Source organism: Pipistrellus kuhlii, unplaced genomic scaffold (genome assembly GCF_014108245.1).
Source record: "Pipistrellus kuhlii isolate mPipKuh1 unplaced genomic scaffold, mPipKuh1.p scaffold_m20_p_2, whole genome shotgun sequence".
NCBI lineage: Eukaryota > Metazoa > Chordata > Mammalia > Chiroptera > Vespertilionidae > Pipistrellus > Pipistrellus kuhlii.
This window is the reverse complement of record NW_023425515.1, coordinates 122,150,174-122,166,312: the sequence shown is the minus strand read 5'-3', so window position 1 is coordinate 122,166,312 and position 16,139 is coordinate 122,150,174. Positions and strand designations below refer to the sequence as shown.

At 38.8% G+C, this 16,139-nt stretch overlaps 1 protein-coding gene across 4 annotated transcripts in view; it reads right to left on the bottom strand.

Annotated features, from left to right (window-relative positions):
* Positions 1-16,139, bottom strand: part of RNF144B (ring finger protein 144B) — a 75,284-nt gene that overhangs the window by 47,447 nt on the left and 11,698 nt on the right. For 2 of the 4 annotated variants that reach the window (XM_036444605.2, XM_045584318.1), the window contains exon 2: positions 14,238-14,438. In XM_036444605.2, coding sequence (XP_036300498.1) covers positions 14,238-14,402 — 165 coding nt within the window. In that variant the 5' untranslated portion in view covers positions 14,403-14,438. Of the gene's footprint in view, positions 1-9,992; positions 10,198-14,237; positions 14,439-16,139 lie in introns of those variants that run through there. The other 2 variants (XM_036444608.2, XM_036444609.2) reach the window with 2 other exon arrangements.

Here is a 16,139-nt window from a genome sequence, read left to right as displayed (position 1 = left end):
TTGACTTCAGTTTCAACATCTGAATATATGTAAGTACACTGGGAGTTTCCCGGTGTGGACAGCTGACCTCTTAATCTCTCAGCCCTTGGTTTTATAAGTAACCTGCCAGGAGTCACACAGTTGAAAGTTCAAAGCACACTGCTCAGTCCCTTCTTGGCACTATAATTACCAGTATTCAGGTAACATACTCTCTGGTCTCTGGAAAAACCCTGAGATTTTTTAATCAGCTGTTCCTTACATCTTCTTTGTATTGACTAAATGTTTATGCAATTAAAAAAAAACAGTTGTCAACCCTGGCCAGTTTGGCTCAGTTGGTTGAGCAGCATTCAAAGCAGTGAAAGGTCACTGGTTCAATTCCTGATCAGGGCCCATGCCCAGGTTACAGGCTCAATTGATGTTTCTCTCTCACATCAATAATCACTCTCTCTCTTTCTCTCTCTCAAAATAAATAAATAAATATATTTTTAAAATGAACAGTTGTCAATTTGCATTACTAGTATATAGGATATTTTCAAGCTTTAGAAACTACAGATAGAATTATAAGAACCTAATAGGAGGTTCATCCGTTGTTCATGTTAACAAATGAAATATAGGGAATACACACTATTTTTCACGCAGTACATATGTATTTTCATGGGGGTTGTTCTTACTTCATCCAAACAACCTATGATCCAGGAATTAAGAGTATGAATCGTGGCAAGTAACTTAATTCTGCATCGGCTTTTTTGTCTGTAAACTGGAGGGTAAGAGCAAAAGAAAAAAAAAGTAGTATTTTTTCATAATACACATTACATAGTAGGTACTCAAATGCCTTACTTATCCTTCAATTTTTTTTACAGTAGATGAACAAACTAAGGATCAAAGAAATTCAATAGAAACCCTGCATTCATGTGGCTAATAGTAACTCACAACCACGTTACAGAAGTGTCCAACCATTGAGACTTTTAGTTAACACAGATCTATTTATTTTCACAGAAATGAGGCACTGATTCTGTCCAGCCTGACTCCTAGAGGTGCTGGGCTTATCTGAATTCCACAACATAACCAAACCTTGATTAACTTAATATTTTAAAAAACGGGGTTTTGGAGTTAATTGAATTTTCTAGTTAGTTCACAACCTTTTTGGCTGCCACTAAATTTTTTTAAATTCCTTTCCCTGTTTGTCATTGAACATAAACTCTATGACAACACATGGCACACAGCCTTAGGACCACCATTATGAGCATTATTTTTTCATTCATTCACTCTCCTATGAGTGATATACTTTCCTAGAGGGGGCCCATTTTTCTAACTTGACAGTACTGTGAACACCAACCTGTAAAACCAGCTGAAACTATGCTGGCACTGCACAGAGTACATACTGAGCTAGATATAGGTTCATGAGATGAATTTATTTTGCTACAATTTGCTTCCTCCTTAAAAGAGGAAGTCTGGACTAAAGCAATGAGATACGTTCTATTCACATATCAGATTAGAGAAGATGAAAAATTTGCAATTTCCCAGAGTGTCAAAGAAGGGGACTTTTCTACACTGTCGGTGAGAACGCTAAACTGCCACAGCAGTGTGGGAAGGCAAACTCACAACACATATTGATTTAAAATGCACCTATCTTTTGATTAAACAATTCCACTTCTAGAAATTTATCCTGAAAGAGATATACTTTCACATTCACATAAGTATAAACAAATATTTTCATCTATAATAGCAAAAACTGGAAACAACCTTGAAGTCCATTTTATTAATATTAGGAGGGGTCTAGTCACATAAACGTTGATACAGCCGCAGCAGAGAATACTAGACAACACTGGAAAAGGAAGGTAGGGAAAGTAGTTCTGTATACACTTACATGGAAACATGTCCACAATACACTAAGTTAAGTTTGTAAAACCCAAGTTAAAAAATGGTCTCTATACATAAAGATCGCATTTCTCTGTGAAGCGTTGTGTATGAATACATATCCATCCATATGTTTGTATGTTTATTTATACATGGAGGAAGAGTATGGAAGGGGGTACAGATGAAGTGTTTATATCATCAATACTTTGGAGATTTTTTATTTGTTTTATTTTGTTTTAAAACTGGCATGTATTACCATTATAAATGGTAATAACAGCCTTTAAAAGGAAGACAGCAAGAAAGAAAAAAAAGGGATAGGAGGAAGGAAAACAAGTGGGTTTCCCTATATTTCTAATTGAATTCTCTACTCCCACCAGTGAACATGATATTGGTCACTAAATACTTGGCAGTGAGCTAATCTATCGGTCTAGGTTGGTAGTTAAAGGGAAGAGAGGATTGAGCCATGTAGCCTTTCTTCCCGATGCTTCTGCTGGGAACCTTCATTTGCCTACTGTCTTCATTTTTTTTTTTTTTTTTTTTTTTTTTTTTTACCGAGATTAACAGAGGAACTAAAACCCTCTGCATCACACCCTTAAATTACTACAAACTTTACAGAAGTAGCTGACGTTAACTATAGAATAGCTTCTGGTTGTGGCACGGCTGTCCCTGACTGTCCCAAGTACTTCTGGAAACTGGCAAATAGGCAAATGATTTGCTTGGGATGGCTGAGTGGGCCTCAAAACATGAACACACAAGCCCAGAAGTTGTGACATTAGTAAAACAGTAACTACCTATGTCCACTAAATTATCTTTAAAATAAGGATATCCGCCGAAACCGGTTTGGCTCAATGGATAGAGCGTCAGCTTGGGGACTGAAAGGTCCCGGGTTCGATTCCGGTCAAGGGCATGTACCTTGGTTGCAGGCATATCCCCAGTAGAGGGTGTGCAAGAGGCAGCTGGTTGATGACTCTCTCTCTCATCAATGTTTCTAACTCTCTCTCTCTCTCCCTTCCTCTCTATACAAAATCAATAATATATATATATATATATATATATATATATATATATATATATTTTTTTTTTTTTATTTTTTTTTTTTAAATAAGGATATCTTTTAAAGACTGATTTGGGTCATTAAATGGATGAAATGAATTAAAACACTTAAAATAATACCTCCCACTAAATAAGGTGAATAAATGCCTGTTGCTATTATTTATGACAGCAATGATTAGTGGTGCCTGTTTTCCTGGGCTTTTCCCTCAGTGGACTTCAAGTCTACGTGAGAAAATAAAATGACTTGATGTCAAAACAAGTAGAATATAAGGCAATACAGATATTTGTATAAAATCTATTTAATTAGATTTTAAGTGTTAATACTTTCAGAGAAGAGATACCTTTACACTAGGATAGCCAATGCCACCAGGGTAAGAACGGTGTTTGACTTGTTCACCAATAACCCCCTCCCAGTTAGTATTCTGCCTGTCAAAATAAGTTCTTGATGAATAATGAATGGTGGCTTCCCTTGACCAGGCAATGAGACATCGTTAGGAAAATTGAGTAGGTGGGGTAAAAAGGAAAGAAAACAGGAGCTTTCTAGGAAGAAGAAATGGAGATCTGAGATGCCTCATATAAGAAGCAACAAAAGATGACCTGGTTAGACATTGTGTGACAGACAATTCATAGAAGAACTTGAATGTCAGCACTAAGAAATATGATTCAAATAGGAACACATGAATCTTTAATAATAGTAGTGGCATTCTGACAAAAATATTTTAAGAAATCTGACATTAGTATCTAAATGGAAAGGAATGAGAAATCGGAGACATGAAAATAATTTAAATATTCCAGATCTCAAAATTGCAGTCTACCATAACAAATGTAGTATATGTTGATGAGGGCATTATTCTTAGAGCTCTCATCAGCCCCCTTTCTTCATCCTACTCCAGTTTTTCCCATTTTCATACCATTCTCCACCCTAGGCCAAAGCCATGCTCCTACCCCACTCCCAAATAAAGCCTCGCAGTGGCTCCATAATGCTATTTAACGTGGCATACAAGATCCTCCATCTAGTCTCTGCCTGACTCTCCAGCCTCATGCCCAAGCACACCTATTACTTCCACCAATATGTTCCAGGGATGTCCTCAGTGGGCCTTGGTTATGTGCCTCACATGTGGCTACCCTTCCTCCCCGTTGCCCTCTTCCCACACATAGCCCACCAACGCCACCATCCAGCATTCTCTATTTATCTTTTGGTCTCAACCTCTCAGGGAAATTTTCCCTGACTTCCTCAAGTCTATTATAATTTAGGTGGGTTCTCATATGCTCCCACAGCACCCATCAGAGGGTTTGCTTCCCACATGAGGGCCAGTCTGACTATATGTTATACACACAATTAGCACAAGGGCTGGTACACAGTGGTACCAAATGAAAGAGCAAAATTGACTAAGATGAGAATAGACTTAAAGGAAATTGGAATAAAAGTGCAATTTTAAAAGAATAAGTAGCTAAACTTGATGATTCAGTGGATGTAAGGGGAAGTTCTCTCATTGTATGCTCACTTTCCTTGCTATGGCTTGCAAGGTACACTAACATACCTTGGCCAGCCTATGGCGTTCTGATTCATGTTTTGAAGAATTAAAAGTAAAGTATGCTTCCAAAAAAAAGTCTTCACAATACACAAATACAGTTTACCAACATACCATCTTTTTATAACCTTCTTTGAAAAAAATAAAGTCTTGTTCCTTATTATAAAATCATACCCCTTAGCCTGATACTGAATGCTTTTCTAAGAGAATATAGAAAAGCCTGAAGTACTTGTTCAACCTATAATCAAAGTCAAGAATGTCTTGCAAATGAATCTCATTCCAAAAGAATTGTATCGACAGGAGGGAAGAAGGGGAGAAGAATAAAGTTCTGTTTATTAATATTCCCACACTGGATGGAGCAGAGTGGGAGAAGTTTTAATAGTAACCTTCTCCTTGCCCTCTAACAATAAGATAATCTCAGTTCAAACAATACAGAGCTAATGGGTAGAAAAAAATTAGATTTCAACCAATTTTGTTCTAGATACCAGAAGTAGTACTAGTGGGTAGAACTTATAAAGAAATGTTTCAAATGGATATAGAAGAAAAGATAGCTTAGAATTAGAGTTTCTAATAATTGAATAGCCAGTGTTATGATATGTCACAATCCTGGAAGTTTTCAAGCAAAATCTAGAGTATTGCACAACTAGTAAGAGTGACATATGCTAGCTGTATTCTAGGCACTAAGTGCTTTATATAGATTATCTACTGCAATCTTCTCTATAACCTTATAGAATGATTTATTATCCTTATATTACATAGAAGAAAATGAAAATTTAGACTACCCGAAGACATTAACAGCTACCACGTTCTGGTCCAATCCACTATCATCTCTGGCCTGAATTACTATATTTACCTTCTAACCAGTCTCCTTGCTGTCACACTTTCCCCCTTAGTTCATTGGTTATGCCACAGACAGGGTGTTGTGATGGTTTAATTTTAGATGTCACCTTGACCAAGGCACAGGGCACCCAGATATTTGGTTTCGCATTATATCTAGTTATGTTTGTGAGGGTGTTTCCAGAGGAGATTAGCACTTGAATCAGGCTGAGTAAAGCAGATTATCCCACCCCTCCCCATGTAAGTGGGCCTCACCCAATCAGTTGAGGATATGAATAGAACAAAAAGGCAGAGGAAGGGAGAAGAGAATTCACTCTCTCTGCCTGACTCAATGCATGAGATGGGACACCGGTCTTCTCCTACCTTCAGACTGGAACTTACACCCATAGTTCTCATCTTCAGGCCTTAAGACTCAGACTGGAACTACACCATGAGTTCTCCAGAGTCTGGCCTCACCTCCATAACTGTGACCCAACTCCTCTATGTATATCTCTGTTGGAAATACATATCCTATTGAATCTATCTCTCTGCAGAATCCATACTAATACAGTGATCTACTTAAAGCAATGTGAGGTCATGTCACTCTGTAGGTTAAAACTCTCCAATGGCTTCTGTTTTCACATCAAACTAAAGTCCGAATCCTCGCCACAGCCCACAAGGTCCTACACTCTAACACCACTACCTCCCTGAGTTCAGCTCCTACTCCCACCACCACCACCCCAGACACACACACACACACACACACACACACACACACACACACTCACACTGGCCTCTTTGCTGTATCTGAACACTGAGCACACTCTCAGCTTAGGACCACCCACTGCTCCCCGCTGCCTAAAACTCTCTGCTCCCAGATATCTATACAGCTTACTCTCCATGTCTTTCAGGTCTTTGCTTAAATAATACCTTATCAGGGAGACATCCCTGACCATCTAACATAAAGTAGAAAACCCCTCTCCTATAGCACTCCTTATGCCCCTCCCTCGTTTTGTTTTTCTTTAGAGCACACATTCTCTGACTTCTATATTTACTTGTTAATATCTGTGCCTTGCACCAAAATTTGAACTATCTAAAAACCAGGCCTTGATCCAATTGTTCACCACTATATCCTAAGCATTTAGAACTATACACTGCCTGATAAATTCTTGTTGACTAAATGAAGCCAGGCAACCAGATTTGAGGCCAATTCTCCTAAATGCCAAACCATACTGGCATCCAGAAAAATGCCTTCTTTCATTGGGAGGGTGGGGAGACTAGAAGAGTTAAGGCCCCTTCCAAATCTAGGGCTGTGATGCAATGACAAAGTCACTGGCCTTGAGAGCCTGGTTTTCTTTTGCTGCTCTTTCCTCTCTTACCACATTTTACCACTTTCCTTGAATATGTGTTGAGCATTAGGCATGGGTGAGATCATAGGTCCAGGAAGCCAGCTCCTCCTTGAGTCATCTCTAATTCACTTCTTGTGCTGTTATAACATGCTCCTATTTTTCAAATGCTATCTGACCTGCAGCAGCTCAATCATCAATAAAAAAATATAGTGTCTAAATTTGTATTTTAAACCAGTGACTCTACTAATAAACAAAAACTATAATAGCACTATATTAAAACGTTTAACAAGTATGGTCATTGGTTAATAAAAGTATTTAGGTTCCAGGGGTACAATTCAATAATACATCATCTGTATATTGTATTGTATTATGTGCTTACCACCTCAAGTGAATAAATTTAATTTAAAAAAGCACAAGTATGATGAGTGGTTATAATGAAGTCATTTACACATAAACTAAGAGAAAGAAGTTCACTGACTCAAGGTTAAACACCCAAGAAGAGCACACGGGTAACCTTGCAAGCCAGTATATTTTAGTACCAGAAACCAACAGAATAAGAGAGGGCTTTGAACTGGCAGAATTTACTTCTGTCCACTTAATAGTACTAGAAGACATGGGAATGAAGACAGCTGGAATACTTTAAAGCTTCAGGCAAGATTGGCAGGTCACATGACCAGAAGAGGAGACAAATACTTGTTCTGTGACATTGCGGGAGTAAAATGCTTCATTGTTTCCTGCAGTGACAGGGAGTTATCAATAAAATAAAAAAAAATTAAAAACATACACACAATGATATTAGAATAAACATATCAAGCCAACAAGTAATTATATTATTATTTTTTTATTGGGGGTAAACAGCTCCTAAATAAATAGTAGCTTGAGACACATTTCCATCCAAATCTTTTACATCCATCAGAAATGTGCTCATCCATTCATTTTCAAAGTTATATTGTTTTCCTGTAAATCTTGCTTCAAGATCTTCAATTAAAATATACAACCATTAGTCTCTCTTTGGAGAAATCCAACAGAGAAATTTCTCTCTATCTTAATTGCTAGCTTGTGAGTATTTCAGAATAGTAGTAAGGTTGAAATCACCTATATAACTTCCTTTTTATAAAAGTCTATTGAGGAAGCCAGACAAGTTTTTGTAGGATTTTCTTTCTCTAAAACATTTTGAGCCCAGCTGGTATGTCTCAGTGGTTGAGCATAGACCTATGAACCGGAATGTCATGGCTCAATTCCCACTCAGGGCACATGTCCGTGTTACTGGTTCCATCCTCAGTAAGGGGTGAGCAGGAAGCAGCTGATCAATGATTCTCTCTCGTCATTGATGTTTCTCTCTCTCCATTTCTCCCTTCCTCACTGAAATCAATAACAATATATTTTTTTAAAAAAAATTTTTTGAAAAACAGCACAGTCCAGTATCCTGATAGACAATAGGAAAGAAAATAATAACAAAGCTATTTACTAGGGGCTTGGCACTGTGCTAGTTGCTTTATTGGAATTCTTATTTGATGCCTCCTACAACACTCTGAGATAAGTATTATCATTGCCTCTCTCCCTCTATCCTACAGGTGATAAAACTAAGGCTCAGAAAAGCCAGAGATTTTACCTAAAGTCACACACCATTAAATGACCATGCCTGAACTTGAGCCTGGGTCTACCTAGCTCTGTATCTGCACTCTTACTCACCAGGCTATACTGGGAGAGAAGATGGAGGGCAAAACAGAAAAGTGGCATTCCTTTCTCCTAAAACAGATCAGAATCCAGAAATGAACCATTATAGATTCTCTGTTTCACTTGAAAGTTACCAACCTTGTCAGTGCACATGGACACACAAATATATACATGCACATGGTATGCACATGGACATGCAAATATATACAAGAACATGCACACACATGTGCACACGCACATGTGCACACAAACATGCACATACTGCTAATCTTCCCAAACTGAAATGTCTCCCAGGCCATATGTGAGATTTGCTTAAAGGTCACCCAACAGGCCCAAAGGAAAAGAAGGCCTTAGTCTGAAAACTTTTATATTTCCTCTCACTTTTTTAGCCATTGGAAAATCCATTTGGCTCAGAGAAATGAATAGTAAAAGGAGTTCTAACTACTTCGAGCCAACAAAACGTAATGGAAAAAAGGCGAGAATATGGCTGGACTTTATTTTCTTTTTGCTCAGCACATCCTGTCTCTAATCTGAAAGGTAAATAGGCCATGCCCAACATACCAACTCTTTTCAGGTGAAATTATCTAGGTTATAAAAACAAGCAACAACTGTGTTTTCATTATTCTTTAATTCATGGCTGACAAAAATAGCTTCCAAAATAAATCAACAGGGCAAATATTGCTCACAAGGGAGCAAACCCACAAATTTGCCCTCCTTTGATAATTGACTTTTGTGATTTTTTCTTCTTTCACTTGAATTATAATTGTGTGATGTTACCTGAAAAAGTGTGTTGCAGATGCCAGAAGAGGAATTTTTTGAATTTTCATATTTGGGTTATTTAAATCCACAGGGGTGAAAAAAAGAGAGTTTATGTGTGGTGTGGGAGGGAAGGAGGAAGGGAGGGAGGGAGGAGGGAGGGAGGGAGGGAGATGTTTTGCATATCCTTAGTTAGTACACTAACATACCTCAGAAATTACAAAAACCTTCAATCATAAAAACAAATGATTTTGCAACACCTCTCTCCATAACTCCCAAATACCAATTTCTTTGGCTCCATAATACACCTATGCCCGGTAACGTCAGACATGCTAGTGAGAGCTACGCCCATTTTTGTCCTGTAAATCCAGCTTCCCGCGTTTTATGCTACACTTTCTTTTGTATATTAACGTTAAGCAAACAGTTTAACAAAAACCATCTTCGTAAATAGAACATGGTTAAGTTTCCTTTAAAAAGAAACTCGATATATTGATGGATTATTTACATGTTTGTCACGTTCCTTTCTCTAGATGTCATTTAAATCAAGAATATGCCGAGACCAGTTTGGCTCAGCGTTGGCTTGGGGACTGAGGGGACCCAGGTTCGATTCCGGTCAAGGGCATGTACCTTGGCTGCGGGCATATCCCCAGTAGGGGGTGTGCAAGAGGCAGCTGATCGATGACTCTCTCTCATCGATGTTTCTTGCTCTCTGTCTCTTTCCCTTCCTCTCTGTACAAAATCAATAAAATATATATATTTTTTTTAAAAGAATAATTTAAAGCAGCATTCTTCAGAGCTCCAGTGGTAGGGAAGTTAATAGGTATTCCACTAAAAAAAGGTGGTACGACCTAATGGAAATGCTCTGAAAGGAGTTAAACAGGGTCCCCTTGCTTTCCTCCTATCCACAAGATTTCAGAGTCTCTAAAATGCAAATACACAGTAGGTCCCTCCAAGGGAGGTGTAGCGCACATACCATTTTCCAGATTGATTTGAATATGAAACACTTTCTCCTAGAAGCACCTCAGTGTCACAGAGCTGGAGGGCCATGGAACACTCGGGTTAGGGATGCCTGTTTAAAGGTCGGATCTTCCTAAAGAAAGGGAATGAGCTGGCTGGCATCCAGTGGTCAGGTCAGACCCTCCACATCTGTCCATTCTGCACTCCCGGAGCACACTGATCTTGGAAACAGGAAGAATTTAGCCTCACAGCTAATGTCCAGGGATACATCTTAGGGAAAACAGGACTAGCATGGAATATATAAGGAGCTTGATTAAATCTAGGAAAATATGTAAGTAGAATACCATATCTAGCAGGAGGACCATTTGTTATCATAATAGTAATAAGGATAAATACAATATTGAATAAGTATTGAAGTGTGGAATTGAAGTGTGATATCTGAAAGTGTGAAATGGAATGCAAACAAACTGATAAGCACCCTTGAGTGACCTGTGTGTAGAAAATAAAGTGATCTGTACCCCACATAAAAGACAAGATAGCAGGACTCCTGGGACCCGCTGATAAGACACACTGAAGACACATCTGAGCACTGAAGACACATAAAAAGAGCAAGCTCCACAGAAGATCAGAGACATTCCTTCTGCTCCTCCACAGAGGGTCGCTCTCCACTTCCCCTGCCTGCACCAGCCAAAAGCTCTGCCTGAGCCTGGAGCCCTGAACCCTGAGCCTCGGACCGTGAGCCATCGTGAGAAGCCTCAACTCAAGCCAAGCTGCATCTGCAACATCCTCCGTGGACTGTGTGTGTGTGTCAGTGCGGACCCCCAGGTGCCTGCCGAGGTCTGGAACCCACCAGGACTCTGGTAAATAAACCGTGTGTAATTCGTGCATTGCATGTTTGTCTCCTGTGTAATTTATGCTCAGTGGAATTATTAATTAAGTACCTTGGGTCGTACGTGTAAGATTTCTGGCTGAGGCACCCTAGGTCAGCTATGCATACGTCCCTTTTGGAATTATTGGGACACTGTTATTATACATTCAGACATTTCCCTGATGAGGGGGACAGAGGGGCTCTCTGAGCAAACCCTTTTTAAATACATGGTCTTTCTCAGCCAGTATTTGGGAGATGTCATCCAACCACGTTTAAAGTTGGGAATTAGTGGTATATGGCATAATAAAAAAGTCACCAATTTCTTTTCAGCCCTGAAAATACAAAACACACTTGATAGCTTTAATTTGAGTGCAAATTAATATCTGAATTAGACACATTTTAAAATATTTTTTTAAAAAGAAAAAGAAAAGCTCCAACAATAAAAAGTTGGAATTAGTATTTCAAGTGGGTTTGGCATCAATTGCAAATTTACAGGTTCTAATATAGTCAAACACATGCTGCTTATTGTTTCGGCAGATCATAGGAAATGGGGGTTCAGGAAGCCAGGCAAGGTTAATGTTTATAGGTACAAGAAGTTCCAAAGTTGGAGGGATACCAAAAATACCAAGCCACTGACTTTCTGCTTTTGAGCACTCCCCAGCAATAAGGAAGTATGAACCTAGATGACATAATCTAATTGCACTAACTCCTACCTCTGAACTGCTGAAGGAGAAAGGAGAAGTGGTTGTGCTGTTCTTAACTGGGGACTAAAACCTACTGAGACAATATGTCAGTGCCAGCTTCTGATGAACATGATGTAGCAATCTTTGCTTGTTTATGCTTTACCCAACGTTGATATACAATCTTGAATTCCATACTATTACATCTCACAGCAAAAACTGAATTCCATATCCTGCTCTTAAACATCAGTAGTACTTGGTCAAAATTTTCCATCCTGCCTTGAACCAAATGTTGCTTCTGACTCATTTGTTTCAAGGATTAGCAAGGGTCAGAAACATATGTGAAAAAGTCAGAGAAATAATCATTCTGAGGCACAGCATTCAGACACAAAGCAAGACCAAAGGAAACTAAATCTGCCCTGACATGACAAGGTCATTTCCTCACTTCCTATAAAGCAATGCTCACTGACAAGATCAGAGAGATCCAGCACAAACATCACTTAGTCAGGCCTTCTCCTGAACTGTAACGCCCCCTCACTCCTCACCTCTTGTTCAAATTTTTTTATAAGTCCTTATCACCCAATACTGTAACTTACCTATTCATTATGTTTATTGTCTATTGTACATCTTGCTTTGATAAGAGCAAGGATCAATGCCAGGTTTTGTTTCTTTAACTGATAAATCTTGGTGCCTAGAAGAGTTCCTGGCATCCAGGATGCTGCTCACTAAATTTCTGTTGAATGAATGAGCAAACAATACCATTCTTAGCCATCTTTGGATTCTGGAGTTCAAAACGTAAGAAAAGGATTTCAACACCTTTCCTTTTTTACTAAAGATCATACTGATGCTTCTTCTTCTTACTGTAATCCTCAATTTAAAAAATATTTTGCCCTAACCGGTTTGACTCAGTGGATGGAGCACCCACCTGAGGACTTAAAGATCCCGGGTTCGATTCCAGGCAAGGGCATGTACCTTGGTTGTGGGCACATCCCTAGTAGGAGGTGTGCAGGAGGCAGCTGATCGATGTTTCTCTCTCATCAACGTTTCTAACTCTCTATCCCTCTCCTTCCTCTCTAAAAAAATCAATAAAAATATATTTTTAAAAAAATGAAAATAAAAAATGTTTTAAGAAAATTAATATAAACTAGCTTGAAAATGTGCCTAGTTGATTACATTAATGAAGAAATGTGGAATAAGTTTTATTTTACCATAACTTGTTTGTTAAAAAAAAGAATGCTGAGTAAACATTAATAATAAACATGCCTCTTTTAAAATGATTCTACTTCCTCAATGATTCCTTTCTTTTTTTCCCTTTGATTAAACCACTGATCACTGTAACTAATCAATTCAATTCCCTTCACAAGTCAGGGCATTAAACCCTCATTTGCTGGGTGATTATAGTACTGACTGTATAATAAATATTAACAGCCTCACCATACAAGGCCTACCAAAGCAAAGATAAAGGTAGCTACTAACGTAAGGCATCAGACCCTCGCCTGTGCCATGCTGAGATGCCAGTACTCTTCTCTTCTGACTCTTCACCGACCCATCCTTAGTTTGAAAGCACAGTTAATTCAAATACATACTGGAGAGAGACGTGTACATAAATGGAGGGAAGATCATCTATTTCTGGACCTATGAACACAGGCACAGAGTAGCTATATCTTACTACTTTTTCATGAAAAATTTATAAAATTTGTTGTCTTAAATTTCTCAATTTAAAAAAAAAAAAAAAGAGTATTGAGGCCAGACGTGGTCCATGGGCATCAGGTTTATCAGGTTTGAAATCTCATGTTAAAGCCTCAGCTTGAAGATCACTGCTAACTGGAAGCCCCTCCATACACCCTGCCGAGGGGGTGAGGTGGGGTGTTATGTTCAACCATCCCTGATCTCACCAGACTCTAGCAGAGTTCCTTCAACGTGTCCATCTTCCCTGTGGAAAGTAACTTATTCATTTTTTTTATTCCCAACATTCAGCAGAGTGCCTGGCACACAGCAGAAACTCAAAAAAATATTTAAATAAATGAAAATTTGAGTAAACTTACCAGGGCTCATACTTCTAATAGTCACTTTGAACGCATCAGTCTGTTTCCTAGCTTTAGACCTTAATTAACCAACCTCCTGGGAAACGTATAATAAAGGTCATGGGCATTGATACCGAGGGTCAGACTGAAAGGGACAAGCCCACACCTGGACTTTTATAGCATTTCTCTAGTATGATAAACAGCCTTTGGCAAATTATGAAAATAGAAAATAAATAAAAAAGAGTAGATATGACAAAGTAAAACAGTGCATACCATGTGCTTTGTAGGAGATGCTCAAGCAAGTATATGAAAGAAAAGTCAGTAAATTACTACCTGATTTCTCCATCACTCAAAATACCCCATGAGCTTCTTCCAGATGATAGTTAGCTGAGGCATGTTAAAAATGCCTCTCTTTTGTTTCTTAGCCAGAATTTGAAGAACAGAATAACTCTGCCCACTGACAAATAATTAAATTTCACACTCATATTACATACTTCCTAAAAACCAGTAAATACAGAATTTACCATTCAAGGTACTATTTGGAAACAGATCCAAATGTGGAATGCTCTCCAAAATAGGACCATATTGTAGCCACTCTGGCTTCTCTGTAAGCCACAGAAATGTATCCTATAACTTTACAGTTCTTCCCTTTGTATATCCTCATGATGAAAGCATCAAGGAAAACTTACAGCTGTGCAAAAGATGCACTGGCATTCCTGGAGTGTGGTCATCTTGTCCAAAGACTGTTCACACAGGCAGAGTTTGCAAGTGACAAGAGGAGCCAGAGCCAGGTCTCCAGGCGTCGGGTTTTCGGCAGTCATGGTGAGATAATGCAGCCTACCAACTGAGCCCATCAGCCTGTCGTCAGCCTCTTCCGTCTCCTCAAATCCCTGCAGAAAGGTACAAAGCAGAAAATATATCCACTGATACAGCTATTGTTTAATCAACACATTTGGGCATCAACAGAGCAAATCTTCACCCTCAATGATCTCTAAGCATACAGTGAATACATTTCTGAGAACCATGGGCTAGAAAGCTTGCCGTCCTGGTTAAGTTGCTCCTGAACTCCTGAAATTGAAGGTGATCTCACAGTCCTGACTCACATCACATAAACTAAGGGAATTAAATGACCACTCTGAACAAACACTCCATTTAGGAGTCACATCACTACAATCAATTCAATAGATTCCAAAAATACTTAAAAGTAGAATGTCATCCAAAAAGTTAAAGAATCACCATATGATCTAGCAATTCTGCTCCTAGGTGTAAACCTTAAAGAACTGAAAAAAGGGATTCAAACAGATACTTGCACACAAATGTTCACAGCAGCATTTTTCACATTAGCTAAAAGATGGAAATAATCCAAATGTCCACCAAGGAATAAATGGAAAAACCAAATATGAACCTATATAATAAAAGCCTAATATGCTAAGTGTCTGGTCATCCGGTCATCCATTCAACCAATCAAAGCATAATATGCTAATGATATACTAAGGCTGCTCAACCACTCTCTATGATGTACACCAACCTGTTGACCAGTCACTATGACATTGACTGACCACCAGGGGGCAGATGCTTTGACTGGTAGGTTAGCTTGCTGCTGGGGTCTGGCTGATCGGGACTGAGCGAGACAGGCCGAACATGCCCTGAAGCCCTCCCACAGTCCCTCCCTAGCTGACCAACCTCTCACGTCCTTCTCCGGCCCTGATCGTGCACCAGTGGGGTACCTCAGCCTGGCCTGTGCCTCTCACAATCCAGGATCCCTCAGAGGATGTCAGAGAGCCAGTTTTGGCCCATTCCCACTGGCCAAGCTAAGGGACCCCACTGGTGCACAAATTCGTGCACTGGGCCTCTAGTATAAACATAGAATGAAATATTATTCAGTCTTGAAAAGCACTGAAATTCTGACACATTAATGAACTTTGAAGACATTATGCTAAGTGAAATTAGCCAAAGACAAAAGAGCAAATAATATATGACTCCATTTATAGGAAGTACCTAAAACAGTCAAATTCATAGAAATAGAAAGTAGAACAGTGGTTACCAACAACTGGGGAGAGGAAGAAGTAGAGAGTAATTATTAAGAGAATACAGAGTTTCTGTGATGGTTGCACAACACTGTAAATATACTTAATGCTAACATGGTATTCTTAAAATGATTAAAATGGTAACTCTTATGTTATATATATTTTATTCCAATAAAAAAAATTTCAATAAGGTGTATTAGTTGTGTTTCTTCATGTACAATATTTCATTTATCCTTTCACAACCATGATGATTATTTCCTTCATTTTATAAATAAATTAAGGTCCTAAGAAGTTAAGTAATCTGTCAAAGTCCTCAGAGCTTGTATACTGCAGAGCAAAACTCAAACTTACATCTCTGAAACCGAGCCCAGTGCCTAGTCCATTACATTACACCAGAGCTGTCTCAGAAGTGAGTAGTATGTGGTAGAATGGAGCAGGGAGAGAGAGAAGTGGAAAGCAGGGGGAGTAGGAGGTGGGGAGGGAGGGAGGAAGGGAGGGAAAGTGAGAGACATGAAGTTTATGACTACAGCTATCAGAAGTTCATTGAAATTATACAAAAATAAA